The sequence below is a fragment of the Chroicocephalus ridibundus genome, chromosome 23 (genome assembly GCF_963924245.1).
Source record: "Chroicocephalus ridibundus chromosome 23, bChrRid1.1, whole genome shotgun sequence".
In the NCBI taxonomy this organism is placed as follows: Eukaryota; Metazoa; Chordata; class Aves; order Charadriiformes; family Laridae; genus Chroicocephalus; species Chroicocephalus ridibundus.
The window spans coordinates 3597274-3620291 of NC_086306.1; the positions used below are offsets into that span (position 1 = coordinate 3597274).

General features: G+C 43.3%; 1 protein-coding gene and 1 long non-coding RNA gene across 5 annotated transcripts in view; one reads left to right on the top strand and one right to left on the bottom strand.

The window, feature by feature from the left end:
• The window catches only part of EBF2 (EBF transcription factor 2), a 141564-nt gene extending 127548 nt beyond the window's left edge, over positions 1-14016 (top strand). For 2 of the 3 annotated variants that reach the window (XM_063358678.1, XM_063358680.1), the window contains exons 11-16: positions 355-443; positions 1542-1607; positions 1713-1890; positions 3279-3464; positions 4410-4577; positions 13378-14016. In XM_063358678.1, the coding sequence (XP_063214748.1) occupies positions 355-443; positions 1542-1607; positions 1713-1890; positions 3279-3464; positions 4410-4577; positions 13378-13409 (719 nt within the window). In that variant the 3' untranslated portion in view covers positions 13410-14016. The remainder of the gene's footprint in view (positions 1-354; positions 444-1541; positions 1608-1712; positions 1891-3278; positions 3465-4409; positions 4578-13377) is intronic. The other variant, XM_063358679.1, reaches the window with a different exon arrangement.
• Positions 6901-13382, bottom strand: LOC134526621 (uncharacterized). Of its 2 annotated transcripts, none has more exons than XR_010074006.1 (6): positions 12559-13382; positions 11830-11986; positions 11039-11126; positions 10232-10330; positions 9390-9453; positions 6901-6960 (listed from the first exon to the last, which is right to left on the bottom strand). It is a non-coding gene; the product is annotated as an uncharacterized LOC134526621 (long non-coding RNA). The 2 variants fall into 2 exon arrangements; XR_010074007.1 differs by having other exon boundaries at positions 6942-6960; positions 10297-10330.
• Positions 14017-23018: the final 9002 nt, after the last annotated feature.

The window sequence follows — 23018 nt, forward strand, 5'->3', positions numbered from 1 at the left end:
AAATAGCATGCAACATTCACGCCAGTTTTATCATTTGCTTCACCATATCTGCATCTGAAGTCAGTTTCTGGAATACTGGCAGAAGATGAACGTGTCCATCAAGTTCAGCTGTGCCCACCAGAAAGAGCAGGCAGAGGGTGAGCGCGCGTGTAGACACATGGACGCACAGAATTCTGTCAAGGCTTAGCTGTAAGCAGAAAGATTTCACCGACTCTTTATTTAACAGATTACAGACACACCGAGAGATTGTCCAGGAGCACCACACAGTTCATCGTACAGATAATGGCAGGAACATCTGCACAAGATATATATACTCAAATAATATGGTGAGGGTTTTTTCTGTTTTCCTTTCAGCTTTAAATGAACCTACCATAGATTATGGCTTCCAAAGACTGCAAAAGGTCATCCCAAGACATCCTGGTGACCCCGAAAGACTAGCTAAGGTAAGCTATCATTTCACTGAGCCCACTAAATACGTTCTTTTACTTCTAACTCATAAAAGAGACAAAATTTTATCTTAAATGACAATTACATCTGAACATAAGGTTCACCAGTTAGTTGTAGGTCCAAACAATGTGAGTAGAACCCACAGCTACAGTAATTTTTATTTGTTAGAGCTCAGACGCTGTCTGGGAACTTCTTTTGTGCTAAAATGAGAGTCCAATGCGGATATCTTCCCAGTTCATATTCATGCTCCTTTGCCTTTATCCATATTGGCAAATCTCTGGCCCTAAATGATACAAGATAGACGTAAAGGATTTGTTGCAGAGGTCTAACCTTAGGGGAATCTTTTTGTAAAGAGCACTTAAAGTTCGACTTTTTCTGTAGCAACAACTGCAGTATGCATGTGCTGCAACAACTCGGGATTTTATGTATCAGTAATGGTGCACACGGTGTTGATGCAGCACCCAGCACAACGAGAGTGGCATTATTGACTATAGTCGTAGATTTCAGTGCAGTACCAAAAGTACATATTACCATCTTTGCATGATGAAAGACTGTTGCATTCAGATAGTATAAATGTGCATTTTTTTTTCATACAACCAAAGGTAACATAAGATAGCTAAAGTGTTTTATTCGTTTGATTAACATTATTGAGAAAAAATAAATGGACGTGGTGATTAATCGGATTTTTATGTGTCTATGCAACAGAATATATTGAAATTCAGTAGGGAACGGAGTTGCTGTTTAAATGGGGTGTGTTCGAAAGCGGCCCCCACGCTTGGAGCTGGTGAGGGTGCGGCGGGTTCAGGACTCTGGAGAGCTCCGGGCCGCCGCCGGGCCCCCCGCGCCGCTGCGGCAGCCCCCGCGCCCCCGCCAGCGCTCCCCAGGGGCGGGGGGGTCTGGGGGTCAGGTCTGAGATGCTGTAAGGGGTTCAGGTTTTCAGATAAGCAGCAAATAACAGCTCTTGAAGGGACCCGGTTTTCAGAATGACCACACACAAACGCTAGTCACTTCAGAAAATACTAGCCCAAGGTTTTATTTGCGTTGCAATCCTTTTCTGTTAAAATCTCAATTTTATGCATCTGCTCATCCTCCAGGAAATGCTGTTGAAACGAGCTGCTGACCTAGTTGAAGCACTGTACGGAACGCCACATAACAACCAGGTCAGAACAACTCTCGACAGGGCAGCAGGATACGTTCAGGTTTAGTAATAAACACCAGAAAATGTCTCCAAGCACGTTGCTGAACTTGCCTCTCTCATTCTGCAGGACATCATTCTGAAACGAGCTGCAGACATCGCAGAAGCTCTCTACAGCGTCCCCAGGAACCCGGCACAGATCCCTGCACTGTCCAGCTCTCCTGCTCACAGCAGTATGATGGGAATCAACTCCTACGGCAGCCAGCTAGGAGTCAGCATTTCAGAGTCAACACAGGGGAACAACCAAGGTAAGCTCTGCAAGTAGAATAGTGTTAATTTAAAGAACAAAAAATTGAATCACAGTTGCTTCCATAGTAGTTTCTCAACTTCTCTGCCTGCTTGGGTTAGGAACAGAAAGAAGGCGTTAAACTGTCAGCATTAGAAAGGGATGTGCACTGACATTTTGGATGATTCTATGTCTGCACCAGGTTCCAGTCACCAGATTAGCTATGGCTGAAACAATTTTTGAGTATTTTTTGATACCAACTTAGCCCTTAATTCTCTCCCTGCTCCCTTCGATATCTCTTATTGTTGTATCTCTGTTTTTGTAAAAGACAAGGACAGCAACTGAAAAAGGCTGGGGAATTTTCTTCTTTATTTTTTAAGGCTTCTTCAGTGTTAATTTTAGCAACTTGCATATATTGTGTGTGTTACATTTACTCCAGACATATTATTGATTGTTAGGAAAACGTGCCATAAAATGACGTATTAACAGTAATACATCATGGGAGCAATATCAACTGTGGGCATTTTCTGACTCTTGAAGATTTTGATTTTCAGCACTCGATGCCAGTAACGTACAGTCTGTGGTTGACTCCATCAATAGCTGTGTTTAACACCCTAAGGCAGTAAAACCATATGAAGTTAATATTACGTGTGCCATATCAAAAGTCAGCATGTAGCTAATATTGCTAGTTATTTTAATAAGGTCTTACCAGCCCTGAATTAGAACTTCATAATATAAATGGGCAGAAATACCCTGACTTGCTATCTAAATGGTAGCCGCTTTTCAAGTAGCTATTGGATCACATCCTTCTAATGAAAGCTTTTCTGGGGAAAAATCCTTTTGCAGCTGTAATAATAACCTTGTACTTTAATGCTGATGGGATAGTGTTCTTAAGTCTCTTTTTGGAGGCTAAATTTTGGTTCTCAAATATTTGTGAATTTTTTTATTTAAGACAAAAAAAGGTTTTTACTTATCCAGTTTATTCTCTCCCCCAAGTAGTGCATCTTCAAAGTCAAGCTGCAAACTATATATGGGTTATAATTTGCCCTTAGTAATGCCCTTGCTTTATTTGTAAGTCATCAGTAATTTGAAAAGTATAACATCCCCCCTAAAACTGTAGAAAATCCCACATATATTATAAATCCGACCTCAGAAAAAGACGAGCAAACACATTTTTTAGTAAAACATACATCAGTTCACGTCAAAAAGTTAGTTTCCCACATTGTTATAAACCTTAATATCACTTAACCTGAAAGCACGTGCATAAACCCCACTGAATTTAATGGTACTTGCTTACATGTTCTAAATAATCTGGAATTAAAGAAGTAATTTATTTAAGCAGGGAGTATACAGGAGAAAGTTTTCAGCCAAATCCACTGACGTGCTTTGAAATGCGTTTTTTATTTTTAGGTTACATTCGCAATACCAGCAGCATCTCGCCCCGCGGTTACTCGTCCAGTTCCACACCTCAACAGTCCAATTACAGCACCTCCAGCAACAGCATGAACGGCTACAGCAACGTCCCCATGTCAAACCTGGGCGTTCCCGGCTCCCCTGGCTTCATTAACGGCTCTCCCACAGGATCCCCCTATGGATGTACGTGCTTTCCTGCTTTTACATTTGATTCTTGCTCCTGCTTCATTTAATTTACTACAGCAAGTGATGACTTTCAAGAGAATTGCTCAAGATTTAGCGATGATTTTTGTAAAAGGTCCTGATTTGTGTTCTGGTATTCTTTAGTGTGAACTAGAAAATGTTTCCATTCTTCAAGAAGAATAGAAGGCTCTTTCAAGAAGAGTAGAGGAATCTTACTTGTTTCCTTAATTTTTTAACCTTATACAGATTCCTAAGTGGCAAAGACCACTACAATTTGCAACTTTAGATGATTAAGCAAGTAGCCATTGCTTTTAGCATAGACACTACCCCAAATCCTTTGTAAAAGCCACTCTTAAAATAACTTTTATGTGTATGAACATTAACAATAACTGAGAGCTGAATTGTGGATTTATTTCCTGTGAAACTATATTACCTTGATAACCAGAAATCTAACAAGCTTAACAAGCTATTGGACATACAATGGGACTTTTTCTTGCGAGATACTTGTTTAAAAATAAGCCAATTTAGATTCAAATCTAAGCAACAGCTTAAAACATCCCCTCTCAACTCCAACCAAGGAAATGCTCATTTTTCAGAAGCTGGGGAGGACACAGGAATTACCGATCTTCCCAGTTTCCAAAGCACAGCCCGAGAGTGGACAGGCCATTGCTCTCTGCTGTTTGTCCACATTGACTCTCTCTCCCTTGATGATTTACCATTTTCTGATAGTCTCATCCTTCATTTTAAAAGGATTAAGCACTCTCTTTCTTAACTATTCACTATAACTACCGCTCTGCTTTAGACTTACCGCAAACAGGCAAGTCAGCGTGAGGCTGAGATCTTCTTGAAGAAGTAAAGGAGTAGTCAGAAGTTAGACGTTTGAAGCAGTTTTACCAAACTTCTGTAATTGTGTTTCTGATGAGGATTCCCTTTTTTCTTTTGCAGTAATGTCTTCAAGTCCAACAGTCGGCTCCTCCAGCACTTCTTCCATCCTTCCATTCTCCTCTTCCGTCTTTCCTGCTGTCAAACAGAAGAGTGCCTTTGCTCCTGTCATCAGACCCCAAGGGTCTCCTTCTCCCGCCTGCTCTAGCGGCAATGGCAATGGGTTCAGAGGTAAGAAACGCACAATTACTATTCAGCCCGCACATGTAAAGCCCGCGGTGTTAGTCTGGGTAAACACAGCAATCATCTGAATACAGTTACGCTGATATTACAGCACTCAGTAGTGAAAATCTGACCCAATCCAAGTGGATTAAAGCAACGCTCCAAGCTTTGTCTATTTGGTTTTAAAACAAGAAGGGACAGACACTCATTTATCCCAAGAAGGATTTGAGCCACGCTGCGTTTCAGTACCAGCTCTCTTGTGAGGAATGACTTCTCCTTAGGCTTTGGGGACTTGTAAACCAAACGTCTGCCCCGCAGTTAATGCACAGCTCTGTACGTAACAGCCAAAGTCTCGAAACCTGCTGCAAGGTTTAGGCTCATACCGGGAATTGAGCCCTATAGTACATTTACAGCCTTTTTAAAGGTGATCTGCAAAACAAATGTGAGTATTAAGATAAGAATGGAAACCTGTACTAAATTCTTTCTTTTAACAGGCTGTGGGGGGGCATGCGGCACATAAATATGCTCCAAGTCTCCATAAAAAAAGCCTTTATAGGGCCAGAGAAGTCATCTGGCTCCTTCAGACTTCACTAGAGATACCCTAGAAAACACAACTCTGGGAATTCAGCCATGCCAAGAGCCAGCGGTAATTCCAAAATGAGCCCTACAAACCGCACCTGTTGATTCGGGTGCATTATAAATCCTTAGCTAGGCCACAGGGACTTCCATAAACTCTGATTATTTTATATAATAAGGAAATTCTAAGTGTGTTGAACAAAAACAATTACATTTTTAAAAGCTAATTTATAGAATTCTGCTATGTCTCTGAAACAGCTTCTTCCCCTGCCCAATTCCATGAAAGTCGGTGCTTCTCTAAGATCATCTTCTCCCCGTTAATGAAAGACATTGATCTACCCACGTAAATGCACAGCCGTCATGTTGACAGGGAATATAATTTCTTTTCCATTCAGTTTAAAGAAGATGAAAAGAAGGATTTGAATCAATTTTTTACACTATAGATATAGAAAGCTCTATTGGCCCAACAGTTGTAGTTATTTATTTATCTAAACTGTTTAGAAATGGGTTTATCTTTGATAATGTCTTGTATGATCAGGGTGTCTAAAGAGTCATTGTCACTACTTTTTTTTTGGGGGGTGGGGTCTTTTTTGTACCAGCTAATGCAGTTTTATAAAAAATGAGAAGGTTGAGCTGTTTTAGGGAACTGCCGCATGGTAACAGAATTTTACACTGATTTAATTAAATGTGTAACTAGGAAGGCCCATCAGTTTAAGGTTAGTTTCCCTGTTTAGCTGGAGCCAGCCGCTATAATCTAAAGACAAATCAGTGCATTCAGGACAGATTTAAGTCTGCTTTAAAGTTAAACTTGTCTAACTGCCCCGGTTGAGAAGGCCTAATTGTTACGAAGTTGCCTAAGGTAGTGCTAAACACGAATCAGTTCAGTGAGAAAATCACTCCAATTGTTTCTGGGAGACAGAAAAAACATTGATTTTTTTATTTAAGTTAATTCTTTTCCTTAACCTGCCACTTCTGTCCTGTCTGCTCAAGACTCTGCTTAGCAAGAGCGTATCCCTTTTGCATCCAGGTGAAGTACTGGAGACCATTTGGTGCCATTTAGTGTTTATAACATATTTTATCCAATTTATAAATCAGTAATCAGTAAGAGAGTCTAAAAATAGAACTTTAATATTAAGTATAACATAAAATCTCAAAGCTAAAAACCCCAGTCCTCACATCCATGCATTTTTACTGACAAAAGTCCACTCCTGAGGTGTTCAGGATCAATCTGTCCATGGAGGTTATGATTATTTACTGAAACAGCTTATGCGTATAGAGATGCGGAGACCTGGGCATGGATAAATCGATACAGAAGTTATTAGCGTATCCCTTTCATTGCGGGGTAGCTCCTTGTACATCAACACCCTGACACAGAACTATAGTCATAGGCTACAACCGTTATTTAAATAAGTTTTCAGCAGACACGGTACCCAGTGCAAGGGGACTTACCAGTCAGACTGCAACACGCGACACCAGCTGTGACTCACAGCGAAGGTGGCAGTCGCTTTGCAGAGTCAAATGCGTCTGCCCGAGGTCTGTTATGCCAGGTCTGTCTAACTGTTTCAACCGTGGATGCAAATTCTTCTTTCCAACTGAAATATTTAAATTGATGCAAGCTGGGGAGCACATGCTTTGGACAGGATCCAGATACACACAGCCTGATATCCAAATTAACGTTCCCACAGTGTTGACAGACAGATGTGGCCAGAAAGTCAACAGGAGGGTCCCAAAGAAGCTTCTTGAATGGACTTACCATTGCTGCAGCAAGGGGCAACTGTTAATCTCCTCTGCTATGCCATCGCCCTGTGCTATAAAACTATGAATAGATGTGCTGGTTATTTATTTATTTATTTACTTACTTACTTATCAAACTTAGGCATCAATAAATACTGATGGAGATACATCAGGCAAGTGTTTTGACAATACCTCTCAATTTCCTCACCCATAACATGGAGAAAATATCTCCCCAGCGGGGATTTTTTGAGCTTTAACGTAATGTTTGAAATGTACTTTGGCTACATCTTTTGTTCAAAGGCAGAAGTTTCTTGGTGATACAGTCTCCATCCTACTTACTGCCTCCTGTTGCAATGAGAATATTAAAAATACTCTCAGCAGCTCCGGGCATGCCGCTCTACTCACAAGCAGGATTGAAAATCTAGAATATGGCTTCCGTGTATGTTAAGCACAGCAGTGTCTAAGCCTGGAATAAAACTAGTCTAAACAGAAGGAGCTGTACAAGCTTCATCCTTATGAAGATTAGCATTCCCATCATTCTAGGCAGTTTACAGTCCGGCTAGGAATTGTTTTCTGAAAATGTATTTTGGGAGGAAAGTTTTGGTGATGCTTAAAAGCTGCTGGAGACAGTAAGGGCAGCTGCTAGAAAATATATTATAACTCCAGAGTATTAGGTAAGCAGGAAGCTTGCCTATCTACTGCCTTTCAGCTTAGGGCTGCACAACACAGCCAAGACACGTGGAATACCCTCAGATAACCCCCAGTGCCATGTGTTCTCGCTTACCTCCTTCACCTGCCATCTGCTCTCCATTCCCGCAACGTACTGGGACATGGTAGGTAGAGAACAAGCAGCAATCCATACTGGACATCCCTCACTTCTATATGCTCTCCAAATTGAGAGCAGGTGATCCTGATCGGAACCATTGTGTGCTCCGTTCATGTCATATGTCAAGGCAGTTTAAAAAAGGCACTGGGAAGATGTAATGTGACGTGACGCAACACGGCATGATAAGTACACAAATGCCTAATCAACTCATCTCAGATGGAAGGCAGCTGATGGGAAAAGCAAGCAAATTGGAAACTGCTGGAACAGCATGGACCGCTGACTGCCCAGATTACCTTTGGCCAGCTCAGCACATCTCAACATAAAAATGCAAGCTCAGTTACAAGGAATAGCAGGCAAGCCCCAGAAGGTCAGATGTTCCATTAACCATCAGGATCCCAGCCAATCCAAAAGGTATTGAAGTCTGATACCCTTAGGAACAGCCTCAATTTAGCGAAGGGGACATCTGCCCTGTTCCCTAAAGAACTACAGGTATTTGAGTTGAAGACCCTAACTATTAATATCTTATCTTGACAAAGTTACGAGTGTCAACAGCACTGGGGATTCCAGTCCCCTGGCATTAAAAGGCTGGGCAAACAGGTATCGAGAAAAAGAGTTGCTCTGGGAGGTTTGTAAGGGGTGGGATTCAGCTGGAATGGGGGCTCACGTTTACAAAGCCGTGGCTCCTGATTGATTGTTACCAGTCCTGGGCCCGACCGAAGCCTTGCTCCAGTCAACACTTAAGGCGCAGCATTGTAAAATAACTCCTAACAGAAATTCTAACCAGGTAAAAACTACTGGGCCATTTCCACACTAGGAATGTTGAGCAATATGCTTGTGCCTGAACCGGAATGATTCCAGAGCCTAGACAGTGAGTTAGGTATGCCAAAGGCTGCACGTGATATACATGATGACAATATATATGAAAAATATGTATCTGACATCTGATTAAATTTGATATATTGGAAGGATCAAGTACATTCTTCTCCCCAGTTTATTGGCAGAGATGTAAGCGGCACAGACTGTTTCAAAATAAAGAAAACCTTAAGAGCTATTTAAAACTTCTTGCTAACACTTAACTAAGTAAAAACATCTTCTATTACTATTAATTACTTATCTTTCATTTGATGGGATGTTAATTTTAGTAGCTCATCTTATATCACAGACATGTTCAGGGTAGACAAGAGCTCCATTTTTAATGACAGAAAACAAAAACCTGCCTTTTGTAATGGAAGAAAATAGTCAAGAGTGTTTGGTGTCACACACAAAACCAAGGATGTTGGGTAAGATTCAGTATTGCCTTCTGCTTTGCAGGTGAGAGCAGCCACTTCCTAGTATAATTGGAAATACATCTGTAACCGCAGAGTGGCTGTACATTCCTGTGCCCCTCAATAATTAAACTAATGCATATATGACTTCTTGCAAACACATTTTGATTTTAAAGGTGTTCCTAATTAACTTGAACTAAATCAAAATAATTGTTCAGGCAGCCTTTTGTGCCCGTACAGCTCAGCGCCATGGGGAGATAGTAACGACACCAACGCAACAGATGAGGCCAAGTGAACTTCTCCATCTCTCAGCTATCAGCAGTTTTTGTCTAGGTTTTTTAAAAACATTACATAAAATATGGTTTAACCTGCTTATCATCTAAAAGAGACAAAACCACTGCTTATTTATAAATATCTCACCTGTCAGTGGTTAGATGATTGTGAATGGATGAATGAAATCTTCCAGCCAAATACAGACGGATTTCTGAAAAAAAAAAAAAAAGTCTTAATTTCCTATGGAGGAAAAAATAAAAATAAATTCTTGAGGAAAAACTTGCAGCTTTTGGGCTCCTTTTTAGTGTCTTAGTTGGAACCATCCTACACAGGTTCTTCACAGAAGCAGTAATTTAATTCACTTCCAGGCCAGTAGAAAGGATGACGGTGCCCTTCACCCAAGCCACTGCTGGTTTCTGCTAAACGAAAGCCAGCTGTGTTTTCCTCTCAAAAGCCATTCTTTTCGCTACCATTTTCAGTTGATTAGCTACATAATAATAAATGATAGATAATAAATGGGTGCATTGTTTCACAAAAGTCTCTGTGGTCTTAACAGTGAAAGTAAAACTACACATTTTCTAGCGGCAGCCATGCTGGGAGTCAGAGACATGGCTTAAGTGAAGCCTCCGGGTAGAAGCTGCCCCTTTTATTAGACCAAATTACAGAGGCCCTGCCTCTGCCACCGGCAGCTGGGCGGCTGCGACGTGCAAACCCACCGTTCTGTACAGCACAGAGATGTTTCTGGCACCGCAGGGGAGGGACGTTCATTTAAGATGCTCTGAGTAGCCCCCCTGGAGCACCTCGTTTGCCTCTTCAGAGAGCTGCAGAACCCTAAGATTGGAGTTTGATGGCAACTTAGTGGCAAAAGAGGAAAACCAAATGAGAGTGCAAGACATTTTATACTACAATGATTGAAAATGCTCAACCCCCATCTTCACTATTTAAAGCAGGTCATAATTGAGACACCAACAAAGCAGCTGCCGACCTACCCGGGGTGTGCGCACACGTGTACGTGTGTGTATTTGTACAGCTCCAAGCCCTCGCCAGTTCTTACCAAGCGGCTGTTTGAATTGCAGCGTTCTTCTCCCCTACAAAGCAAGACAGCATTTTCAGGGGCCACTTGTACACACTAGGCTTATGATGATTATTAATTACACCCATTAAAGGTGCCTATCACCATAGCATCTGGGTACTATCCATGTTTGATTATTTATTTATAAAAAAATTCTCCAACCTTGTGACAATTTTAATCAAGTGTTTCAGTTGATAATTGCAAGCTGTCAAGGTTAATACAATAAGGCTCATCTCTAATTCTTTTTCCATTTCCCTCTAAGAAAAAAAAAAAAGACCCTCTGGGATAATGACTGTGGTTTCTATATTCCCAACTCATCAGGGAGTGTCCTGCATTGAACCACCTTTATTGAAAAGTTACATCGATTCAATATATAGTAATACAGGCAAAAATAATTACAGCTTTGCTAGCAGTGTAAGACCTTAATCCAAACCTCACAAACATTCAATAAAAAGCGATACAGGCTGGGAATAGGCTTTTGACAGTGCAGCCCCAGAGGGGAGTGGAGGTGGGGTGGAGATGGACAGCTGAGGGTACAGGAAGAGAGAGAAGCAGAGCGCCGAGCCGGGGGGGAGCTGGGGAAAGGCAGGTGAGGCCGGCAGCCGGTGCTCCTCAACCTGCTTGTGCTTTGCCGCGGAGGGAGGTGAGGCTGCACCATTCGGATGAAGTGCCAGGGAAACAATTTGGCTTTGCTCGTCCTTTCTAGGGTATATTATAGTTTTACCTGAATTTGTCCACCGGCGGGTCTCGTCCTAACAACTGCTGAGGAGTGTCTCTGCGCTTACACCCTGGAGCGGCAGAACAGGCTCGGGCTGGGGGGGCAACAGTAAGGAGACGAAAGCAGGGCCTTGGTACTTGCTCAGGAGGAAAGTAGACAAAAGAGGGATCCCCAGAACCCCAGGGGTAACAACACGCTCCTCCTGATTGCAGATGGCTGTTGCCATCACTAGTTTGAGTCCAGGCCTGCTGGATAACGTTTCTTTAATGACACATTAAAAATGTACTTTCCCTTCAATTTAAGGAACTTTCCAAAATGCTGCATCTACAAGTATTTAAATATTTTTGAAGAGACAGGGCAGAAGCGCAGGGTTGGTCTTTGCTTTGATCTGCTAGAAGTTTTCCTTGATTAAAAAAATGAAAATAATGTTGATAACAATAGTATCAGAAAAAAAAGCATTTATGCCAACATGGCCTGTCCCCCCTGTCCCCCTTAGGAACAGAGTTTAAACTAGACTGGCAACAGACGCTGCATGTCTCAAACCCCGCCGGCTGTCCCAGGCTCCGCTGCCTCTGCCAGGAGAGGACACGCCGCGGGTGGGGACGGGCCAGGCACGGCTGTAGGGCACCCTGATTTGCCTCAGGCAAAAGACCCGCCGGGTTACCCGAGACAAACAGCTTAAATTCTTGGAGCCAACCTGGATCATTTTGCCTGGAGCAGATGAGGACGTGCTCGCGCAGACCGCTCCGCTGGGATGGCTGTGGGACGGCGGGGAGCAGCTCAGGGCACGCACTCACCTCTTCCACCCGCCCAGCAGAAGCTGGAGCCGGGGCATCCCTCCAGGATTCCATCACATTTTCTGTTCTAGAGGCCGGAAAGGCAGCAGCACGGGGGTCATACACCAGGAGAGGGGTCTCCAGCGTCGGGCTGGGACGCTGCCCTTCGGAGCGTTTGCTGGGTTTGGGGGTGAGGAGAAGGAACGGAGCAGCCACCTTAGTGTCACCAGAAAATCTCTCCCCTTCTAATGCCCCCTACCCCCGAAACCAGGCACACAAATATTTACCTACTTTATTTAGGGTTATGTAAATTGCCTGTTTGAAAAATAATAGCAAATTCCTAAGGAATTAAAAAATGTAGATATTTGACTTAAGACTGGTTTCACTTTCTCTTTCAGTTATCTGCCAAAATTGGCAAGGACTTCTAGCCCTAGTCACTTACAAAATATGAAAATATTTATTTTCCTATTGTACTAAATCACAGACCATATCCACAGTTGTTTAAAATCAACACAGCTCCAATAAAAGAGTCATGTTAGCTGAGGATCTTGCCCTAAGCGGTTTTTTTTAAACACTATGAACATAAGGGTGAAATTAATTCTCAGAGGACAGGGCTTTAAACACATGAATAATCCCACAAATTTCGGTGAACATAAATCTTTGCAGGATTAGGACCTTGCACCGCACTGAGGCCCCTTTGAAAATATGACTCACTCATTTGTTATATAAATACGTATAAACTTAACTTACCCCTCAAAACCTTTGGGAACGGCACCAGTTCCAGGCAGCTTCAAATGTTGCTGTTGTCAGTTATGAAGAATATAGCTGCAATTAAAGGCAGTGAGAGTGACTAATAAATAATTTACATAAGCCCAGTGTTCTGGGAATGTGCCAGGTAAGACTACAGCGATTCAGACATATGGGGTAAACCAAGCGAGAAAGAGCCTGCTCCGGTATTTCCACTGAAACTAAATTAGCGGAGCCCAGCGCTGGTCATTGTCCGCTGAGGCGGGACTTGTCACTCCCCGGCAGCAGCACTGGGCGAACTCCTGTCTCCCCGCGCATCCTCCGCACTCCCAGCACGGCCCGTCCTGAGCGGGAAGTGGAAGACCCGGCTCCATTCCGGGTTTCAGGAATGATTTTGGGTGGTCAACTTGAGAAAGCATAAAAAGTCTGAATTTTTGGGGACAGTTCTGAGCAATGGCCATCTCCAAGGACATCGCTCAGGAGACCAGCACCCAAAAATGGTTGGGCATTTCTGAAAATTCACGTACCGAGACTTGATCTGATCCTCTCTCCCCTTTATCCACTTAAGAACCACAACAGGCCTTGGCTTTTGGCGAATGACTATGAAATGGTAAATTGTCCATTGTCCGGGGCCTCCGGCAGCCCCACCGTGCTGGGTCTCACTAAAGCATAAAAACATTAAAAGAAACCAAGGGTCTACTTTAACCTGCGGACGGGGGATTGCTGCAATACTTGACTGCACACAGAAGGGTGAAGGGCTCAAAGATATTTTGTTCCATAAAAATCTGCCAGAATTTCATCTTTGTCAATTTTCTTTTTCAGCCATGACTGGTCTTGTCGTTCCCCCGATGTAAGGCAGAGGCAGCTTTGCTCCTCTCCCTCTTCCCTTTTTTCCTCTTTTTTTTTTCATTTTTCTTTTACAGCACAAAACTACTTATTGTGATGGACCACTAAAAAGAAAAAAAATAGCACTACAAGCTCTTTTTTGGGGGAAAGCCAGGCCCAGGAAAAAAAAAAGGAACATTTTTTATGGATGGGACAAGCTAGAAGTCTGCATCTTTTACCTGTTTCGTATTTCTGACACAACCCCGTCAACTCCTAAAACATTGTGGATGAGGAACCAGCCAAGAGCCAGCACCAACAGCAGTTGGCAGAACGGAACCGGAAACGCCGTCTTTCTCGAAAGACACGAAACCTTCCTAAGATTTGTAAAATATTCAAAGGAGAAAGAAATTGGCAAAATGATTCAAGCTTGATATTTTGGATACAATTTGTTTTACTTTGTAGGGCAAAAAAGTTGAAGTTTCTATTTTCTATCAGATATCGATTTAGTTTATGCAGAAAAAAAATTTCAACAAAACAGGGTACCAGCATGAAAGAATTTCTAGGACAAACTGACACGAATGATGGAACTTTGGTGTATGTGTGTATTTGCTTATAGTTTAACCTCTTTAAAAAATGTAAGATGTTTTACAATTATTTAAATAAATAAACTTGTAACTTATTGTATGTAGAGGTAGAAATTAAACCCTCTTTTGGATTTTTTCCTCCAGTTGTACAATGAAGAAAAATGATGCAAAAATGTAGTGATAAGTTTGAGATATATTATTACTGCTGCAATTGCTCCTCACTTCTTCCCTCTTACTGAATTCATGTGCAAGGATGTATAGGATTCTTTCTGATTAACAAAAATCACCAGAAACTTTTCCACACGTTGTGGTATACAGGTCACTAGCTCATGTAGGAATTTTCATCCTCCTCCTCTTCCCCCCTGCTGTTTTTTGTTTCAATTAAAATGTTCAGGTACTAGGGCTAACGGCTAAGTTTCAAAGACCCTACCGGCAAACGAGTGGCACTTCGGGACTTGCGCGAATCAGACTTTTGGTGAGGTACTGAGTTTATTTTATAGATTCAATGTATGAATTAGGAGGGAAAGGCTTCTCTAACGTATTGTTTTTCCGTGTAGTTAGAACACCTTAAGTTCAGTTATACTTCATATTAAGGGTGCATTTATAAAGGGGAAATATGTATTTGAGTAATTTATGCACTTTTATCCTGAGTCATTAAAAATGGTAAGTATTTTCCACTTATATATTGACGTTCATAGAAGTAATGAATTGCTTTGCATTTTTCTGCGTTTTAGAATTAAAAAGGTTTAGTTCTCCTTTGCGTCTCCTCTCCTGGAACAGGGAGGTGAGAACAAGTCTGATAAAACAAGATCACAAGTTGTCTGACTAAACCAGAGACCACTCAAAAGGATTCGATTGTTGGAAAGCCATTTTTTACAAAAATAAAATTCAGCTACACTACTTACACCCCACTGACATAAATACACACGACTGATAGCTGCACGAATAGTTGTTCCTACGATAACGTCTTTATGTTACTAAATAAACCCTTAATATATGGCCCCCTGAAACCGTTCTTGTCCATTTGCCCGGTAGCTTTACGGATGGGTAAGTAAACTGGTGTTCGTGGTGACCCCTCTGTATGGTCCAAGCTGGTCAGTTCAGTGCGGGACTGGGGACAACTGTGACAGGTGGCCTGGCTGGGCTACTCTGGAGCTCGTCTGGAGCTCTCTTGGGCCAGTAACAGCCTTGAAAGCCTCTGCCAGGAGCCAAGGTTCAGCCCCAGGAGCAGTGACGGTGACGAAGAGGCCTGGGGGGGGGTGTGGGGCGTGACCCGAGGGACGCTCACCCAACGCCCAGGCGTTTGGCAAGGACTGCGCTTTGCAAACACCTAAAATCCTGCCCTTAATTGCGCAGCGCAGGAACCGCGGCCTGCCCGGCACCCTGCTTCTGGTGCAGGCGGCTGAGCGCGACCTCCGTGGAGTGCAGCTTCTGTAGCGTCGCGCACAGCTCAGCTCAGGGCAGAGCTGTGTTCGATACGCGTGAGGGTGCACGGGATGTGTTTCTTAACCAGGACGCAGCAGAGCAGAGGAGCCAGCGGAGGGAAAGACAAAGAAACTGGGTTCCCCCTGTTGTTACACACTTTTTGGGGAGCAGCTTTGCACCGCTCCCGACTCTGCTGGGAGCTTTGGTAGGGGCTTCGTTAGGTGCCTCTTCAGTGCTATTGAATTCATTTTTTAAAAGGCGGAGGGGTTTACTGTCTTCTAAAACTCAAGGCCAAATTTATCCTATCAGCACAAATGGCAATTAGAAGCAACTTTAAAGAGAGATTTGGTGGGAATAACGTGTTTTTAAGAAGCATGAATATAGTTAGAGTCTTACAGTCAGGCTACTGAAAGTGTCTGCATTTCAGAAAAGATGAAATAAAGTAACTCACCGTTAATTCTGGCCGCAAGTTCCTTGACACGGCAGGTTCTGTGCGTGCCCTTCGTGCCACCAAGGACGCAGGAATCACTGGAGGCCAGCGAGGCAGCCGACCTTGAAGCCAAGTGATCTCTGAAACAGGAAAGAATGAGGTGTTAAGGGGCTGGAGCTGTGTGACACAGCGGGGCGCGCTGTCGAACCTCACCACAAAACAGAGCGTTCCATACATTCCTAGGGACCGATGCGAGAGCGGGAGGTACGAATTCAGGTTTGGAATTCTGCATGCATACAGGGAACAAAATAGATTGAGGATTGTTAGAGTTGGGATTAAAACTCCCATAGATGTCAGTGAATGCTACATTGAGTCCTAGATTTTAAAAAATTTTCTCTAGTATCTCCCCTTTCCCCCATTTTGAACGACTTAAAAAAAAATAAATAAACCCAAACAGCTCCAAAGCCTAAAGATGGTGGGTTTTCCCCCCTGCCCTTCTCTGTAGAGGCTGCTTTTAAAATCTTATCGTGTCTGCTTAGACTCAAAATTCTACACCCAGCAAATATTCCAGACAGACTGGAATCTCTAGATCACACGGTGAAGAGCAGCCGCTTGCTACCTGAACTCCTCTCACATTTTTTAATAAATAAGATTTTCATTACAAAATCTCAGTCAGAAAGGTTTCCAATTAAAAAAAAAGGAGACGTTTCATGGAAAAAGCTATTCTGTTAATGGTCCACCCTTCTTCTTTATTATTGCATAGGCACATAAAAAAGGTCACTGAAGTCTGGGGAAGATTCAGGGAAAACAGTGAGTGGCTAAAAAAGGAGAAGGTTCTGAAACGCTCGCCATCCCTTTCGCACTTCAGGTGTTTTTATCAGCTCCATCCGGTTGCTCAGGTGGGAGAGCCAGGAGCCCAAACGGGGAAGAAACCCCCGTAGGAAGCTAATTCACATGCTACGGGAAGAGAAACAAGGGTGGCTGGCTGCGTTGATGTAAACATGGAAAATTATTTTTTCTGCTTTGATTTGAGCCAAACAAATGAAAAAAATTAAACATAGGAATAATTTAGAACCTGGATTTTGCTCATGCATGGAAATCATTGTACTCGAGTGCAGAACTTACCGGTAGCTTTACAAAGGAAAATGTGTGTAAATAAATACAATCCGAAATCCTTGACCATGAAAGAAGGACTTTGGCAGTGGCGAAGCACCCGACAAAAAGGAAAAGTCATGTAAAAATTTATGTGTAAGGGTTTTTTCAATGTAATAAGCAACTCTGTCCTCTTTTAGTTATTGCTGTTTACTATTCCCTAACAGCTTTCCTTTTTGCCACTAGAAAGATGAAAGTGTTGCGATAGGTAACCACAAATTTTATCATAACTTTGAAAGAGTATGTTTTATTTCATTATTTATCTTGGTATAGCATCTTACTCTCCCTGTTTCTTTGCACACTTGCAATATGCATGGTTTCTAAAGACCGTTTTCTCCCTTCTGTAAATTAAGGCCTCATTTCTCCCTCCTGTATAGTTTTGGGGTTGGTTTGGGGTTGGCTGGTCGTTTTTTTGGTTTTTTGCTTTGTCAGTTATACCCGGTATGAAGTTGCTATGCACAGAGCTTTTGTAAAGATAGCTTTTTTTGTTTACTGTTTTTAATGGTCCTACTTATGGAAGAATATCTTGTTTGTAAAATGAATATGTCTACTTCAGTTTTAAACTTTAAATTATCCTAACAAAAAAATAAAATTTTTGTACTGTAAACACGGGGGGGAATGATCTTAATTTCAGAGTATTCAATACGCTTTATTCTTTATCATCTTTATGGGTCGCTCAAGTGCTGTTACAGCAATAACACTTTAAAAAAAGGTTAATGATATGCTACGTGACAGTTTTTCAAGTCAAGCCTTCAGGCTCGTCTGTAAAATGTCCTGCCATAACTTAGTGGAGCCAGATGGAGATCGTGCCGGTCACGGAAGAAGAGCAGTAACAGTCTCTTCTGACCGCTCTGTTCTTACGGCTGATTAACGAAGGGGACAACACCTCTGAGAGAGTTTAGTCCTTTTGCGGGGAAGGGAGGCAAAGGGTAGCAGGATACCTGGAATCCCCCTTTGGAAAACCTCCCCTTTTTGTTAGCAGCAGACGACTGGTCAAAGGACAAGGTGAAACCCCAAAACCCGGGCAGACTGATACGGCCTGATCTGTAACGAGCAGTAAATGAGTCGGGAGGCAGAGCTTTGCTCCCTCACCCGCTGTCCTACCTGTTCTGCTCAGAGCAAGACACGCTGGTGCCAAAACCCACGTCAGGCATCCCCCCCTAAGATGGGGATTTTCTGTTCCCTTTCTAAAAGCATTGATCAAAAAGGTAAATTAGCTTTATTTTATCGGAAAAAAAACCACCCAGAGTTCTGAAAAGTGTCTTGGAAAATGGTAATTGACAATCTAAACCAAGAATATTCCATTTGCTTGTGTGAAAATCACTGGAAAGGTTGAAACAAATGAAAATTTTCTTTGACGATGAAAGCCGCTTTTGCTGACATTTCTGGACTAACAGAACATGCGTCAGTGTTTAAACTACTGCCAGATGTCAGGGAAAGCATCTGAAAACGTTAGGAACTATCAGCCAAAAGCTGAGAAGAGAACAGGGTGTTTGGTAATCTGCTTCAATTACTCACTCAGGGATAACATGCAATTAGCAGATGACCTTCTTCCCAACAGCGAGACCTAAAGTGTCCACTGTCCTCGTGAAATGTCCCTCGTCTGCTCTGGAACAGAGGCCCATTCTACTTCAAATCTGATTCTGCTTTTCCCCCCCCTAAGAAATCCCAGCAGTGTATTAAGTGACGATTTTAGTGATAAAACTAACAGTTACTTTGAAAGAGATTCTTAGTCTTTAACAGTGACCTACTGTTACAGCCAAACGAGGAAGTTTATTATGCAGATGAAAGCCTGGAGATCTACTGCGTTCCACTGCTGCTTCGTTACCTCTGTTAGGACTTGATGAGGTACAAGCCCAACGTGTGCCTGTGACACGTTATCGTGCTCACCCTCAAATTCCAAATAAAATGCTGAGTGAGGGAAGGAGATGCATGGAGTACCCCAGCGAGAGAGTTTCAGAAAACCCTTTAACTTCTAAATTCAAAAAAGCATACAAATAACTCCCTCCAGCCCCACGTACCTTACATGGCATCATCAGAGACTATCTGTACCGAAAGGAAATCTCTATTAAAACCCAAATCTCTGGGATGAGTTACGTTGCTGAACCTGTGTTATCACCAGTCTTGCCCAATTCTTAAAAGCCAGTGTGAAAAGATTTTTCTTGGCCCACATTAAGACCAATAAAGACTAGAAATCTACAACGTTCTACCATGTTCTTAAATCCTTAATTCACCGAGTTTTACACAAAGATCAAACTGTTCATCCTTCCCCTGGCAGGATTGCTGCCATGCTCTGGGAAGAATTTAATGACAATTGTCACCTCAAACATAGAAAGCAGTCCTTTTCCAAAGGACGGCTGTTGATTTGTGCAGTATCACGGACACCAAAGGAACATTCTCCTAATAGCAGGAGAAATGTCAGCGGCCGGTGACAGCCCAGTTGGCCTTCGCCAGGGAGCAGGCGGCTACAGTCAGGCATGGCCACGCTGCCATCAGCACCAAGCCCTGGTTAGGAAAGGCCTCTAGAAAAGCAGATTCTCTCCCTCCTCTTTTTTCCTTTACAGGCCTTTTCTAGATGGCTGTTCTGTAAGAACTTGAATTTCACTTTAATAAATGGTGAAACAATAGCCACTCATTCAGCCACTTACCCGGGGCAGCTAGGGAATTGCCAGACCAGTTAAAATATTTATCTCGGTGACAACACACAGCTGTTGAGGTGCAAAGATCTGAAGCTTTAATCGCACCGGGTTATTTAAGTAGGAATGTCTCATTAACTCCACTTGCGGGACTGGATTAAAGAGGCAGCTGGTGGCCGTGGCAGAGGGTGCGGACAGAGCAGCCATGGCAGAGACGGCGCGGAGCAAAGAGCAGAGTAGATCAGGGAAGGAGGAAACCCAACACTTCCCCCTCCCGAAGTGGAAGGCACCAAAACACTGTCCCGTGGAGGCAATGTAAGAAGGTTGGAGGAAGCACTGGAACAGGGGGAGACGGATGGATGGGACAGGGGAAATCAGATCCGCCGTCCTGACTCCTTTATGTTTGTGCGAAGTTACAACAACAGAAAAAGACACGGGAACGACAACACACACGCCTGTCTCCTGCCGGTTCCTTTCCCGGGGGGACGTGGCTGGAGCACGCTCCCTTCCTGTTAGTCCTCTGCAAGGCTGATAGCCCGGGTACCCGGGGAAACTCATCGGCTTTGTCGCTACTCAGTTCCCAATCCTGACTGAGGCTGTCGCTACTCAGTTCCCAGTCCCAGTTAGTACCTGGCCCTGCAGTGCCCAGGTGTTACTGTGCTCCTGCACCATTACCATCAGCTTCAAACCCACCTCACTTAATCGAGGTTTTAATGACTGTGATTCTGGGTGGAACGGGTCAGAAATTGCATATAGCGCTAGCACTTGAGGAGCGGGGAAAAGGGAGAGGAGAGCAGAACGGGGGAATAAACAGCTATGGCAGGAGCGCGAGAGATTGTCTGTTGGTAATAATCCCATCAGAACTTGACGAGACACAGGCCGGATCCTCAGCTACCGTAAACCCGAGTCAGTGGAGTTGTACCAATTTATGCCATCTATAGATCCAGCCATATATAATTACTTTCCCCTCTGGCCTGAAACCAGAAGCACAGCTACAAAATAAGTGTAAAAAAAATAATACAAGCATCGGATTTCTTTTACGTTCCCGTTCCTCCCAGCACAGCACCCAGACGTGCCCAGGGCACGTTACTGGCCCTACAGTGGCACGTGAGGGCCTCAAATGCGCACCCACCGCGAAGGGAAACGGATAAGGAAAAATGGAAACACCTCGTCACCCAAAGAAGTTACACTCAGTTTTCAAGTTAACGCGGTCCCGTTGTATTAGACGATGGAAAGCAGAGGGAGGGGGGACAGGAGAAGGGAATGGCAGCAGTAACTGAAGTTTGTCCTTCTGTACATTATTTGCCCACTGTAAGGGTTCTTCTTATTTAAATTAAGGGCTTTAATTAAATTTTACAGCTCTTGGTCAGCCTCTATACATTTCGTCATATTCCAAAATAACGGTGACTTTACAGATACACTGTATTGCCAGTTCTCGTGCTTACAGTTACTCTGATTGTGAAGGTCTTTTGCAAATCTCCAGCTTCTGGAGGCACAGGAGTTTCAGCTTCTTAAGAAACTTTCCGGCCTATTAATTTGAAAAGGAAGATCCTTAAAAATACAACACAGCTTTTCAGAAAGGCATTGACGAGTACGTTCACAACTGTGATTATTTTTAATCTAAGTCATGATTTTCTAAGATATGACTCTTAATTATTTCTAGCATTAGTAGAGCTGACAGTAAAAAGAAATATTTCCAATAGCAAGTAGGCTTTTGAGAACGCTTCAAATCAATTTTCAGCATGTAACTAACCTTGATGAGAACTGCAAGCACCCCTGCTTTGCTGGAGACGGTTTGGTTGAAGCGGCCGCCGGAATCCGCCCGAGCAGACGGAGAGTTCTGCGGATCCGGGTGGAGAAAGACTCACAACACTTCACTGAGATTGCAGGAACCTGATTGAGATTTACCAGCAGGGTCCCTATGACACTGCAATTGCTGTAGTCATTTCTTTGTCTTTAAAATGCCATATAATTGCTAATGTAATTAGTGATGTATACAGAGGGGGCCTGTGCAATTACCAAGTCCTAAGATCAAGTAATTAATGTTCTGTCAACAAAACAGCAACTGTTTCATTAACAACTGTCTGGGTCTGAAAACAGATCAGCTCAGAACGTTACCCACTTGGCTGAGTCTCGCAATAGCAGCGAATTCAAACCCAAACCATACCCAAAATACAGACAAACCATACCCAAAGTACACCCAAACCATACCGGCCGTGATGAGCTGCGTGCGGAAGGTGGGGTTGGGGCACCCTCCGCCCACTGCTGCCAGGAGGACTCATTACCGCTGCTCAAAGGGCCAGGGCTCACCTCTGCCGTCTGCTTCCACGCTGGTGACTGATCGTCCCAGTTTTATAAATAATCTCAAATATTAAAAACTTGCAGAGGGTGGTTTCAAGGACCTGGAAAGTTTTATTAAACACTGTGGGACTTGTATTTTTTTTGGTAAGGCCTATGATTTTGTTGTCCTTTGGATTTACTTCAGATTTTCCAAGCTTTTCTCTGCGACCATGAGCGCAAACGCCTACCTCGTAATGTAAAAGGAGGAGCTGAGTGCCCACCCTGATTTTATTTTTCATTCTCCTTCCTTTACAAAATGTACAAAGAGATTTTTAACAAAGACTTACCTTGTCTTTTTCCTTATACCTACTTTTGTTTTGACAGCTCACATCCCTTAAAGCGTTAACCGAAACCACTTTTGTGTCTCTTGCTTATCTCCGCGTTGCAATGCTTATGTCAAGAGGCCATTCTCAAGGGTGAACCCCAGACGTGGGACGACTGGAAGGAGCTGTGTTGGTCCTACACGACCCCGGCCTGTGCTGTGTGATCTGGGGCACCATCTACTAACAGGGTTTTCTCTCCCAGTTTGCGATTTAGAGAGGGATTTACATCCTCTTCTCCCAGGACACAACCCAGACTCAAATCCTGATGCACCACGGCACATATCAAACTTACAGTATGGGAACGGTCCCTGTGGCCCAAATACACCCCGCTGAGCAAAGGCTTTAGCACCAACCCCGCTGTCAGCCCCCAGGGAACTCAGCACGCCGCGGCCTCCCAATTCTCCCAGAAGACGACGTTTCCAGTGCTGTTACGTCCTCCAGAAAGCAGCTCACAAACCCGGCCTGGTCTCCCCACAGGCGTTTTCCCCGCACCGTGTACAGTTAACACAGCTAAACGATGAACAATAGCTGGGGTAGAACAGAATTAAGCAGCAGAAGCGAGAGGGATCAGCAAGGATTTCCGGTGAGATTTGAAACACAAACAAGCATGAGGAACTCTAAAAGTATACAATTTTTCTTCCCGCTCTGCGCGTGTCATTTTATTACAGGGTAATTAAAGAACACTTTAAAATTGTGATTAATAGGCTTTTTAGCTTCAGAGAAATCAAATCTTTGATGTCAGTTGCTT